Genomic DNA, 14,836 nt, shown 5'->3' with positions numbered 1-14,836 from the left:
ATTACATGATCTTACAGCACCATGACCCCTGAAGCATATACCCTTAACTGATGTAGTAAGATTTTTAGGATTTTTCCATTGATTTGAAATATTCACAACAAGATTTTGAGGATGTAGAAATCTACGCCACATATTAACTATTATATATACTGTGATTGGGGACTCTGTGACACAAGCAATATAAACATCAGGAAAAATGAAATTTGTCTAAGCAGTCATACTTTTGATTTTTTTTTTTCCAGAATTATAATAATTTCAAACCTATCAGTGAACCTTACCCTCATTGCAACCATTGACGGACATCAAATATCTTTCAGTGCTTTGACATATACACAGAGCACATCTATTGTTGAGTCGAAAGAAATGGTTGAAAATGCTAATGGAAGAAAAACTGAATGTTTTTCACTCTCTAGTTACATCCAGCCCCTTTCCAAATTGTCAGAGAGTGCACAAAAAACTGTGACTGAAACGCATCCATGAATAGACTTTTTGATAGACCTCCAAATGTTTTGGCACGCAAATTCAGATAGAAGGAATTGATAGATTAAATCTTGAAAGAAAAAAAAAAAACTCTTTTTTAAAGGAACATAATTTGGAAGAGCTCACATATATTTAAAAAAAGCACCATTTGGACAAACAAACAGAAAACACACTATGTGATACCACAACGCGCAACACGAAATGAGGGCGCTAATGGACTTCATTTTCACTGGTTAGAAAATCCACATCTTTTTTTTTTTTTCTTTTAAAATTTGGATAAGCGTCAAGGCCCTGATGAAGAAATCCTGGCTTCACACCAAATTGCTTATGGCTGTCTCCCCCATGACGTTAGGTTTGATTTGTTCACTAACTGTTGTAACACAAAAGTGTTCAGTTAAATATGTTAATATGTTGTTTTGAGGTTTATTCTGTCACCTCTCTTAAGGGCTGCAGGAATTCTATCTATCTATCTATCTATCTATCTATCTATCTATCTATCTATCTATCTATCTATCTATCTATCTATCTATCTCTCTCTCTCTCTATATATATATAGCATTGCTGGACAGCCAACATGTACAATGCAAATATACGCGTCTTACAATTTTGCTACCAAAAGAAAAAAAAAACAAACAAAAAAAACTGTTAACAGCATATCTAGATGCAAATAATGTGCTATACTGAAATAATCTTTCCTGTGTTTTGGATAGCACTAGCACGTTGACATTCATTGCATTAACTTGTGGTGGTAAATGTCCTGAAACATGTCTTATTTCCTTTGGGCAGAGAGAACGGAGAGGCTAAGGTGAACCTCTGGCTTCAGATCCTTGTCTGGAATGTCTGTTGCCCACAGCTCCTTTCCCTTTGCATTATCCTCGTGAGTGCGGAAGATTTCCCTTGACAAAAATTAAACCAGCTCCTACTTGGCACTTTATTATCTCTTCAACTGAATGATTTATTGTTTGTGGAATGAAGGCAAAAGAGGGGGAAAATTACATTTTCAGCGGTTACCCCGTCTCGGTGTGTCTTTGCCTCTCTGTCCTGGAAGAGCTCACGACAAACAATAATGTCAGCTGTAATTGATCTGAGGTCACCGCTTAGCCCTCCAGTAAAAGCCCACTATTTAAGCGACAATCTGCCTGCTGCTGCTCAGATGCTGTCTAATGAAGCTGTCGGTCTGTGCTATTTACCTTCTCTTAAATGGAAACGGAAAGATGTACTGTATAAGCTCGGGCCAGAGAAGATTTGCTTTCTCTCCCCCTTGTGAAATAGGACCTGCAGATGCTTGCGGAATGTATAATTGGTTAGCAGCAGTCAGAGACGGGTTCCAGCGCTAATTAAATTACTTGTTTCCAGCCTATCTGTCTTTGTTTGTGAGTCCTGGGTGACGGAACAACATGCCATAAATACTCTTGTCAAACAAACGTGTTTTGGTCAGCCCCTTGATTTGAAAACAAACAAAGAGAAAAAAAAAATCCCTCTGAACTGTCTGTCACACAGATGTTGAAAATTAGTTTCTTATCCATTTCTTCTTCACGAGTGTGGACTCCTTTTGAAACTATTAAATTTTTTCGTGTTTTCCACTGACACAAACATATATTTGCAAATCCATTAACTGGCCTGGTAAAAATGCACCATGTTGATTGCACCTTTTTCCCAGTCAAAGTTAAAGTTATGGTCCTGTGCACATGGCTTAGTGAGTGTACCATGGTGTGGTTAAATTGGGGATTTGGAAAATATATTTAAAAAAGAAGCAAATGTTTTATGAAAAGCAGCAGCTTGGTGTTCTCAAATCCAGCAATCAACAACGTATTGTTGATGTAAATGAATTTCTGCCCGTGATCCTTCAAAGAAATCTGGAGATGCAGACTCGCGATTAAATACACCACACACCAAATGCTCACACACAAGGTGCCACTGTAAATAAAAGAAGCAAGCCAAGTCCAGAATTCCGGATAGGCCATAGAATGGTTCCTCATTCTAAGACGACAGACCCAGACGAAGCTGGGAAACCCTGTAACTCATTAGGGGCTGTGGAGAAGGAACTACACTTTGATGTAACCACCTACTGCCTAGAAGTGTCAATGGCAACTGAAGAAACTGAAAAAAAGAAAAAAAGAAAAAAGAAAAAAACACCGAGGCCTCTTGTCTTTTGTGTTCACACTATTAATGCTAATCATGAAATGACATCGCGTATTTGTTTGGATACAAAAGAAACAAATACCTGCTTTAAAAAAGAAAAAAAAAAGAGATTCACACAATCACAAACACATGTGTACTATAAACAAACAGCAACAGATGGGAGCTGCATGACAAGCACTATTATAAAAGCCACAGAAAACTGTTGTATTAACAGGGAATCTATATTGTGACTTTACTATTCTTTACTGAGAGTGAGAGAGCCTAATAAGAAACAGAGGGCTAAGAAAAACATCTATTACACACTTGCGAAGCTGAGCAGTATGAAAAAAAAAAAAAAATGTATAACAAGTACACATCTCTGGGTTGATGAGGTAGCATAATTATCCACGCCACCCCGAGAACCATCAAAGCAAACATGTGGTAGGGATTATGGCAGAGACAGACAGCATTGTTTTACTCTACTTTTTTTCCCTTCAGGATGATAAAGGCATAACAGCAGTTCTTGGCATATGGTGAAGTGGTTTTATTCCATTGGCTATACCTGTTACACAGCACTGACATTAATCCGCAATCCGTTATGTTTACCAAGATCCCCATAAAGTTCTGACTCAAAATTCTCAGACGCTGAAATGCCATTCGGTTCTTGATTAAGCAGCCTTTTAAATTATAATAAAATGAAGTTATAATAAAATGACTACATATAAAAATCACTTAATAATGGGATGCAATTTGAATACAACTATAATATGGAGGCCATATTACTTAGCAGATGGTTTTACTTAGAATGACTTGTAAGAAGTGCATTCATCTTAGGCAAATTAATTATGTCATCATCAAGAATAGAAACGTCCTATGAAAAAGCTTTTTTCTTCTTTTTGATCCTATCTTAAATTTTTCTATTTTAGAAACACACAGTTGAAAATATAATACGTCTTGTTGAGAGATTAGCAATTAAACCAAAAACGTCTATGCAGTGTTTTCATTCATTTCAATTTACAGTCAAACAATGAGCTTTCATGTCGCAGTAATGACAGCGGTTCTAGAGCTGTAACTTGATCTGGTTAACATAATTACTCACATGGTCAGAGATGCCCAGATGCAGGCCTTCAGGATACATTACTGAGAGCTCACCCAATTTGGATTCGAATTGGTTTCAGCTTGAATTTGTCCCATATCATTCTCAATAAACTGCAGACACCATTGTGTGTGTGTGTGTGTGTGTGTGTGTGTGTGTGTGTGTGTGTGTGAGGGGGGTAGTAGGGTATTTCTAGCAGCTGTTTCCACTAAGGGCACAATATATTCAAGCACAATCAATATCCCTCACTCGTCCCTCCTCAGAAGCTGTGACACCCAAGCAGAGCGAGAGGAATCATTTCCATCTGATACTTAGGAAAGGGGTCCCTTTTAAAAAGATTGCTTTCAGTCAATGGCAAGCAGTTGTCATCTGACTCAGACTCTGAAATGAAATATATTGAACGGTGTTATCAATCACGATATGCTCCGTTGGTGTAAGGCTTTTGAGTGGATGAGTCTGGTCATAGGTTCATCTGTCCTAATTACAAAATTAGCATCAGATCACTCTGTTTCAGTCTTCAGCCAATGCTGGAATCTTTTACAATAGAATATTTGTTATGTCTGTCATATTCATCTATATTGGTGAATGCGGTGCTGCTGTGTGGTATATTTTTAAGATGCACATCTGTAGAAGAGATGTGCGCTGAAATAGGATAGTGACAACATACTAATGTATATATTTCCTGACTAGAGATTCCCTTTTCCATGAAAAAAAGCATTCTGGCATAACTAATAATGACTTCATTTAGATGTTTTTGCTTGTTTGTTTGTTTTTAAACATCAGCCCATGCACAGTAATACTGATGTACAATTTCAGAAGACAGATAATTGTGCTTAACTGCATGGGACTCATAACATGATGAATGACAGATCGAGTTTCATTACTTGAAACTTGATGCAGAGATAAACATGGATGCCACTGAATGCAAGTAATAGTCAATAGCATGAACTATGTCCTGCAGCTTGGACGCTGAGAATGCAAAGTGTCTCTCATAGTAAGACAGTGAGAGTGATGGTGATAATGATGATGAAAATGGTATAAAGGAAAAGATTATATTTCATTAAAAAGAAATGTATAATTTTTTACAGTGTACTTGTGTGAATCTGAACAGAAACAAAGGATCATGTTTTATAATTCCCATGATTAAACACAGAATACATCTAGTGCTTCCCGACTCTTTAGATTCCAAAAAATAAAAAAAAAGAAAGAAAGAAAAAAAATTCAAAGAATGTCACATTTTAACAAGTTTGTCAGTTAGTCAGCTTCTTGATTTACACTCCTTAATCTTGGTCTAGACATTTCAAGGCCTGATATTATGAACTGTTGAAAATATGAATTGTCCCATCATGATAACAGATTACTACGACTTTAAGCGACTGAATTATTCGTGTCGTCCGTAATGACTGACCAAACTCCAAGATTCCTTGCCCGTCTATCTATCAGGTTAATGGTATTCGATGGCCGAGTGATGTTTTTGTGTGATTATCACTGTGCCTTCATCCTTCATATTTTAATTGCTGCAATGTTATCATTGCAATAATCGCTTTAAAATTCTGACCATGCTTTATCATACAGCATCCTCTCCATCAGCAGAAAAGTGGCACAACAGTAATATGTTACGAGCTCATTTTGGGTTAATCTCTCCGTAAGATGTCGTAAGATGACCTATTGGTAGAATATTCTAACTGTTTTAAGCATGTGCATATTTCACATTACACACTGCAAATGCTTATCATCTGTGATAGGTTGAATGTCATTTATTACTCATATCACATTTACAGCAAATGACATTGTCTTTTCAAATTGTGCCAATCTCTTCACTTCTATCTTTGCCTTCAAAGGTCACTCAATTCCACTTAGAAATGTAACCTGACAGAGATTAGTGGAAAGAAGGGAAAAAGAAAAAAACAAAACACTGGCACACGCATGCCTCACCACTGAATCAAATGTCTGTGAATTAATTTGTCCAATTAATAGTGAATGAAGCCCAACATTGATTTGGAATGACAAGTAAACTGGTCACTTGTATATATGTATTTTTTTTTCTCTCAGTTTCATTTCTGCCTGTCTGGAGTAACTGGGTAAGACTGCAATGCAAATATTAGTATTACAGCAGTTTATGTACCATGCTATACTCAGCTACAATAATAACAATACCAACGCGCCTCTGCTTTTCAAAGATCATAACGCTCGATATGGATCATTACAGAAATAATGTTTAATCAATTCCCATTTTGTTATCTATTTTTTGCAGTTGTAGGCATTTGTGTACACCATTTTTGCATGCTTTTTTTTCTTCTTTTTTTTTTTACCCCCTTCTTTCAGATCATGCATATTCAATTTTATGCTGATGCTTAACTGTCGATGCAACCAGCATCAGAACGAGCCATTCGGCATCATTAAAAATAAATGATTATCAAGTTATCTTTTGAAATTCTATTAAAATGTGTGACGCTCTCCACTTATCTGTCACCTGCTTCCCAGGAGCACAGCACACTAATAGAGCCACTCAGAAGACGAATGCCCAAGAGAGACCTCATTCTGCCAAACACAACTCCTGCACTCCCTCTGTCAACCTGTAGTCTCCTGCTAGTACTAATGCTTTCTCTTACACAATGGAATATCCTTCACTAACGTTCAGTCTGACTTGAGAAAATAAATAAGAAAAAAAAAAAAAAAAACAATATTGTAAATACAAATTGTTAGTGGCTGAGGAGCAAATATTGTGTTTTTGAGGAACATTGCTCTGTCTCTCACGCTCTGTATAATATTGAAACAACCGTGAAGAAACACAGTTAATAACTATTTAAGTCTCCTTGCGAATCGTTCTCTTAATTTTCTGATAACCTATCTGTAAGGCACCTAAGGAGAGCTAGACTTTTTTTTTTTTTTTGGTCATTTTCTCCAAAGCCTTCGGTTACAAGAGGGAGGTGGGGGTTGCCATCCGTATTTAGCAGTGTGAGGCCACCAGCCTGAAAACAAAGACAAAAGCCTTGCTGAATTTGTCCTTCTGCAGAGTGGGATTTATTATTAGAAAGGACATAAACAGACTAATTAAATCACAGCAGTTGGACTGAGCTGACAGCTGCTGCAGTGTGTGACCAAACAGATCCCTATCAAAGAGTAGGAGGCATGGTTGACTCCATCCAGCAACGTTTGGGGGCTATTTTAAGAGGGCTTGCATTGAGTCTGGATGTCTTACGCTAAATAGAGCTTCAACGTGTACGTGCCGGTTGATTTTGTGGGGGGGGGGGGGGGGGGGGGGGGGCACTGACTGAATGCATGATGGATGTTTGTGTTAGAAAACATTAGTCTTTTATTTTTATTTATTGTTTTGTTTTCTGCTGCTTACATTGCCTGTAATCATCGTCATGCCTACAACTGTCGTCTTTTGATAAGAAATCAGCCATGCGAGGATCGGTTGACATGGTGATACTGATGTAGTGACAAGACTTTTTATGACAATGGCAGTGAATGGTATCAGCCAAATGTTTCTCCATGGTTACAGTTCAGTTTTCATTTTCAGCCATTTGTTATGGCACAGTAATAGTACAAAAGTTTTCATCTGCAATCCAGGGATGTCGGGGTATCAGCGAACTTTGAAAAAAAAAAAATTTATGTTGAATTTAATGCCAAAGAATATTTTGGCAAGCAGAGGCATGAATTAATATAGTCTGAATAATTAATACAAGCTCTTAAGCACCGCTATCTGTGAAACCGCAAATTTGAAACCACTGATGAGAAGAAAATATGGTTTTAACAAGTCAATAATGGCAAGAGCGATGGGAACAACTTAATCAATGGGGCTGCTACGTTTGCAAACAAGAGCTTGAATTATAACACCAATAATTGATTCCCTTCCACCCTCCACCCACTTCTTTCTCTTTCTTTAAAGTGATGTCATTTTCAATCGATTCCTTCCTGCGCCTAATGACAGGAAGTTTCCCTGAGTTTGTTTTTGCTTTGACTTCTTCACCCCCTCCCCTTCAACCAGTGGAAATTTGCAAGCGGCACCACCAGCTTAACCAAAAAGGATTAACTCCCATATCCAACCGAGAACACAGATAATGCTCAGTAATTGGTAAAAAATGAAGATGAATGGGACAGCAAGATAAGGACCAATTAGCTCCTCCACGCTTGCAGCTGCGGTCTCAATACAGATCTATCTCTGGAGTGCTGGCCTCCTCCACCAGGAGAAGCCTGCTGGAATTAGCGGCCTGACCTCACCAGTCGTGGGAGGCCCACCCATCATCTCCCTTCACTTCACTTTTAATTCTGTCTCTGCCACAGACACCTGTCACCGGCCCAGCGGTGACTCCACCTCCCCTCCCTCTAACCACCCAAGACCAGAGCATGAGGCTGGCCTGAGCTGGGTCTGATCATGCTAACTCGCACACACAAACACACACACACACACACGCACACACACGCACACATGCAAGCTGACTTAAAGTTTGTGTCGCTTATTTCATTATGGCAGCATCATCTGGTTGGTGATATGCACAATTCCCCCATCTAATTATGGAGAGGATTTAAGGTCCATTAACGTTGCTGTGGCAAGGAATCAGATGCAAAACGACACTCGATTGCGACACAGAGAGCCATTCTATTTTTCTTTTCTTTTCTTTTTTTGGGACTCTTTCTTATGATTTCCTTAGCCCAGGGTCCCAAATACTTGTGGTCCTTTTTTTTTTTTTTTCCTCCGTCCAAAGAAAAAGCAATTCCTGCCCTTAAATTGGCAGGTGTTTGTTGGAGGGAAGCTAACAGTGTTTTTTTTTTTTTTGCTTTTTACAAAGAATAATGAAAGTTCTGGCTCGGGTCAACTCAATGGGAGGGAATGGATCACTGTTTATTTCTCTCCTAGGCAGTATGTCGCACATGTTTTGCTTGGCTTGTGATCTGTAATTGTGGCATTTCCAGTGAGCTTACGGAACAATCCACACAGTGCGAAATGTGAACCCTCAACTCCTTAAAAAGCGAGAAAGAAATCAAAGGGGTCTGAGCAAGATAGGCTTGATCATTTGGTACCTCCTCCATCTGTCCTCAGTCAAGATCTTAGGGTTACGCGGCTCTAACTTGGATAAGCAATGTGATTTTTTTATTTATTTACTTCCATGCTCCTTTCTTCTTCCTTTTTTGTTTTTAATACTATAGATGTAAGTCAACCAGGGTAATTACGCTGAAAATGTAATGTGAAAGGAAACATTTGCCTGTTTCATTTACATCAGCACAAAGGCAACACGAGGAGCTCTGAAGAGAGCGGACTGTCCTTCACACTCTGTGTAAAACTGTCTGCATTTCTGACAAGATGCACACAATGCAAAGGAGTTCCAGCAGAAAAAAGTGCTTTTCCAGTCAGGAAACAATGCAGATGGTGCGCTCCCCAGAGCTCCTTAAAAACTACATCGTTATTATTACTAATATCACTATTATAACTACTATTAGAGCTAGTAATAGTAGTGCTAACAGTTATCATGTTTTTAGTAGGAGAAATGGCAGCAGCAGTATCACTAGAAATTGAAGCAGTAACTGTAGTGATACTTGTATGCCTTTTATGGATACAAAATTTGAGTTTCATGTAGCTCTATTAACCATAAAACCCAGATAAACCCTGCTAGAAACAGCTGCTCTAATTCAGCATGAACTCACTTAATCATCATCTTCGACCTGAGGAGCTGACATCAGTGACCGAGGTCCAGAAACACGCTGCAGCCAAACAAAGTTCCCAACCAGTAAAGTCATGTCTATATCCTGTGAAATGATTTAGAGCTATTGCATTCCAACTGCATTGTGGTCTCGAAGCCAGTACATATTAGGCATTCAGATGTCAAAAGCAATTGATACAAAGCCAAAGACAGACAGCAGTGAAACATTTTTTTTCTTTGTTTTCTTTTTTTTTTCTTTTCTTTCTTTTTCTTTTTTTTTTTCTTTACAGACAGACGTATGGAGAAGTTTCGAATGTGAGATAGTGTTTCATTTGTCTCTCCGGTCTGGTGGAATGACCTTTATGTTTTAATATAATAATGATTCTGAGCAGCAGAGAAATTTGCCGAGAGACGGGGATGGAAAACATTGTCCATTTCACTTAAAAACCTAATTTATGTCGCAATTAAATCCTGAAAGAAGCTGCCTGCTCTTGGCTGAATAAAGCCGGCTGTATTTTTCCTCCTTATCATGGGAGGTGACTCCTATTGGCTACCCTGTCACAGGAGAGTGCTTGATATAAACAAGAGATTGCACAGACATCCAGTAATCAATATTAGGATGGCTTCAGTACCCGAGCATCATTTGTCTCGGGCCACCATTTCTTTGACCAAACGAAGCATTAATTCAAATCATAAATCTGAGCTGATTTAAATCCCAGGGAATGAGAGCCTGCCTGCTTTAATGATTTATTTTGTACATTTCGGGCAAGCGAGAGATTTGTCCATACGCGGTGACAGGTCACCTTCAAACGCCACTGGCACACTGTTCATCACCATGCAGACTAGCATCTCATCGCTGCGAGTAAATATTAAAGCAAAAGAATCCAATTGATTGTGGATGGGCCAGAGAGGCGTCGCGGCCATATATTTTACTCAGAGCGCTAATGCCTTTACTTCTGCAGTCCCAGTGACTGCTGGGGCTCCTGGAATTATTATTCTTGTGGGAGCCTGCATGCTCAAGGTTACAATTTAAATTGTAAAAAGATAAAACAGTTTCTTATTAGCTTCATTGCCATAGCCTTGCTGCTCTTCTTCACATTTATCTTTATTTCAGTGACCTCGCGGGCCTCTTCGCGTTGGGCTGATGACCTCACGGCTCGTGCATTCTCCTTTGTTAAATCAGCTGAGGACACATTCTGTTTCTTGAATCTGCGGTGTCAGACGCAGCTGGGAAATCCTCAACACATGGTGGCTATTCAGGCTGGAAATCATAGCTATAATTCAGCTCGGGGATTAAGAGCATCATTTGTAATGGATTTGTGGTTTTACACCCACACTGCGATTTCCATAGGAAGAAATGGCTTTTTGAGTAACATTGCCAAAAATCAGAAAGTATTAATTGAAATGGGAGATTCTCAAAGTCAATTTTCTCCCACAAATTGAATTAAAAAGCTTACTTAATGGCTATTAGCTTTGGGATAAACTATTCATGGATGTTGTTAATGTGTTCTATTTCAGAAACGCGTTGCTGGTTAGCAACTGAATTTGATTGTTCGGGAAAAGATGAAACAACACTTGAGACATAATCATGAGGGAATTACGGCAAAGGGGAGTACTCTACTCATGTATTTCTATAACATATATTTCCTTTCACAGACATACAATTTTTGTGTTTGGCTCTTGTGTGCTACAACTATATTATCCTACATTAAAAATAAAGTCAGGATGGGTGAAATTAAAGCGATACATGTGGCTAAATTTTGACTTTAGTCAAGGTGATTCAAATTTTGTATTCCGCTACATTATTTATCTTTCATGTAAGTGTACTAAATATGTCCTTATACTCTTAACTGATAAGGGATCAGTGGTAAAAAGGCTGTGGAGGCTAAAACAGAGTCAACTGTGCAGTGACTGACTAAATGATGGGAGAGAAACTCACCAACACTGGAGCTGAGGTCTCCATTCTCTGAGTCTGCCCCGTGCTGGTTGTTGTTGCCGTGGTAGCTGCTCATCACCTCCAGTTTGATCTTCTTTACCTTCATGGCTTCAGCAATGGCAGCATTAGTGGCAGCCGCAGCCGCAGCAGCTGCTGCTGTGAGGCCTTCGGGAAAGAGAGGAAACGTTGTAACAAGAAGTGTAAAACAGTATCACGCATTCAAATCTGACTCATGACAATGTCTATCACTGGACTTTAATGATTAAGAGCACAGTCAAAATTCCCATGCCAAGAGAGATAGAATTCAGTGCTTCATGCAAATGATCAATGGTTCCAAATGTGCCTAATGTCAGTCCCTCACCCTAGTTAACGAAGCACAGTCTCTCACCAGCAATACATAAATTGGGAGCAGTTTTTAACTCTTGATGTGTTCAAGTCACTCACAAGGCTGTTTTCTTCCATTACTGTTCTACGGTGATAATCCATAGCCTTTGATTTGACTAGTCCTACCTTGTCAGCAACAGCATCACCAGATACATCATCCATGTCTGAGGTGAGTTATAAGCCCCTTTAGACTGACATCAGAGTGATCATTTTGTTTTTTGTTTTTTTTTTTGCTTTTGTTTGTTTTTTTGGTTTTTTTTGAGTACTGCTATGCACAAAAGTAAAAGAAACAGTATTTATCTTTTGGTTGCCACTCATCACTGTCAAAGCTTAAACAACTCTGCCTACATAAGCAGGCCAACCTCGCAACATCTGAACTAGAACATAACATTTGCATTCCAGCACAAACAAAAAAAAAAAAGAAAAAAAAAAAAACTCCCCTATTTGCTAGTACACAGATGGCACATCACATTGACGAGATGTTGTCTGCTGTAAGTCTGACTGTCAAAAACGTCGCCTCTGATTTCTCTTTTTTGCTTTTATTTTTTTATTTTTTTCTCTCTCATACTGTTTCCCTCAAACCTAGAGCTGATGCCACTGTGCTTTGATGGTGACAGATGGAGCCCGGATAACATATCAGATGTGACATGTTGCCATGGTTTCTGTTTGTAAATAAGCGGATGGGGAAGTGTGACATAGTGAACACAAACTGCACTCAACAGTGAGGAAGCCTCAGATGGGAAATAAAATGCTCGTCGGCAGACATCATGTACTTCCAACCTATTTCAACGATATACATGTCGAATGTATTAAACGGATATCCAAACCCATTGTCATCCTAAATGAATGTGAGGGAACATTGTGATTCAAATACCTCTGGCTACAGTCACAATAATAAGTTGCTCTCTTATTGTCTGATTTGGTTAAAAGGGCCGCTGAGAAGCAGGTGAGATGGTAAAAAGAGGTATTGTCATTTTCAATTCAACTGAATGAGAGACCCTGGAAAACTGAAAGACAGAGCCTTGAAAAGAGCCTTGAATGAATACATTGAGATTAATGGAATGAAGTAAATGGTTTAATCAAAGCAGACCTCCTTTCTGAAGTGCTTGGTGAATTCCATGATCTCAGATTGTGTGGATTTTTATTTAATAAATATAAAGTGTACTGTCCATTGTCGATAACTTCATACATCCATAATGTGAAAGGGCAGCAGTTCTCTTGCAGGAGAAAGGTACATTGAAGAGGGTTATTCACTGCAATTATTCTCACTTTAGTAATAGTTCTAAAATCTTGGTTCAAGAACACAGGGGGGCAGGTTTCCAGAAGGGTGAAATTTAAATTATTTAATATGATGTACAATGGCTAAACTTTTTCTTGGATGTCTGAATCTTTGGAAAGTTTGTGAGAAAGAGAGACACAGACTCAAAAAAAAAAAAAAAAAAAAAAAAAAGAACAATGGAAAAAATGTTTCATATCTGCAGTTCCCCGACGTAACTGAGCCAACTACATTCCCAACAAATCACTGGCTGAATAACGCCCTCTTTTTAGACTGAACAACCAACGAGACACAACATGGTCCTATGACACAACTGAAACAGCTTCAAACACTTAGAGCCATATCTTGACTGGTGATAACTAACAATATAGTACTAATCCTTAAGGGCCACTTCAACATTCATTTCTATTGGCTGCTGCTGATTGTGTGGGAAGGTCCATACTTGATTACTTCACTTGGCTGTCACATTTCGGTGACATGACTGGACTCCAAGCATTTCACTGGGTCTCTGCAGCAGACACAAGGAGGAACAAAGTAGTGGAGGAAAAAAAAAACAAAAAAAAAACATGCAGCTTTAATACACGATCCTGTTTCCTCAGCGACTGATAGGCAGATGGTGCGAAACGTTTTTTTTTGCGGGGGCCGGCTGAAGGTGCATATCATTGGAGACCTTGTTAGCATTTTAGAATACATCAGTACCATATTGATGTACAGTATACATCATGTCAGGGTGGCCACTCTCGTTTGCTTGTGCCCACCACTGTTCCATATGCATGCCCAGAAAAACACCAGACATGCCGGTGCGCAAACTGTGAGAAGAATCTCTATTCTCCACATAATGAATGTGGCCTCTAGTCAAACTGAAGGTCAACTTCCATTTATGTATAATGCTCTGGAGTCAACTGATTTCTAAATGAGATGTATGCATAGCAGAAAGCTGTGGAAAATATCAAAATCACCTCTAAGTTGATTGTATTATAAATCTGTCCACATAAGCCCCATTAAGAGGGATCTCAAAAAACAGCTATTCTCTTTGATAACACACACTGTACGGTATTATCTTTGAAAGTATCTCTTTCCTTTATCGACGCATGAAAATACATTTGACAAAAAAAAAAAAAAATCCAGGTATAAGCGGTGTTGATAAAAACACAGGAATTAGTTTCCTGCATAATTAGCCAGGATTTCAGCATTATAGTACGTAAACACATTTTGTACAGTGGTCCACAGCAATGCGATTCATCAATGTCAAACTAAAACTCTAACACTATATCTATTCTAAAATAATTTGTTGAACACATACTTAACTCTGAATATAAAATCCTCTATCATATATAAACAAATGTGCCTCTCCCAAGCAAAACTAACAAAAAACATGATGTTTAAAACCAAACCAAAATATGTTTGGAATTACTGTCTAAGCCTCACAATACAACTACATCTATAAAGGACCTCCGCTTGCATAAGTGACAGGTATGCCTTTTTCAGTCCCTGAATGTCGAAATGTGGACTGAGTACACCCCTTCTTGAACACCGATGTTCATTATCATGCAAGGGACCAAAAGTAAAACAACTTGGTTTAGACTTTTTGAAAGTCACCTTTATATTTAGCAGAGAAGGTTTGTTTCGCTTCAGACACTGGGTCATTTCTTTGCTTTGGACATAAGTAAACAACCAAGCACTACCGCGTGTGGGCACAGTCCAGACAGCAGCGTGAGGAGAAGGGTAGGGGGACATTTTGGCAAATAAAGAATTGCATGGTACTGTCACACTGTGCACAAAACAGCAAATAATGGAAATGGGGTCTGATCGCAGCCCTTGGAGCAGCTGTCATATTGAATAATAATGAGCGATCTATTAATATGCAAAGGAACCAGCAGCAGACTGGCTTAACGCTG

General features: G+C 38.7%; 1 protein-coding gene across 1 annotated transcript in view; it reads right to left on the bottom strand.

The window, feature by feature from the left end:
- Positions 1-14,836, bottom strand: part of dachd (dachshund d) — a 95,757-nt gene that overhangs the window by 29,889 nt on the left and 51,032 nt on the right. Inside the window, exon 3 of the mRNA XM_030786392.1 lies at positions 11,282-11,443. Coding sequence (XP_030642252.1) covers positions 11,282-11,443 — 162 coding nt within the window. The remainder of the gene's footprint in view (positions 1-11,281; positions 11,444-14,836) is intronic.

Source organism: Chanos chanos, chromosome 10 (genome assembly GCF_902362185.1).
Source record: "Chanos chanos chromosome 10, fChaCha1.1, whole genome shotgun sequence".
NCBI lineage: Eukaryota > Metazoa > Chordata > Actinopteri > Gonorynchiformes > Chanidae > Chanos > Chanos chanos.
This window is presented reverse-complemented; position numbering and strand designations above follow the sequence as displayed.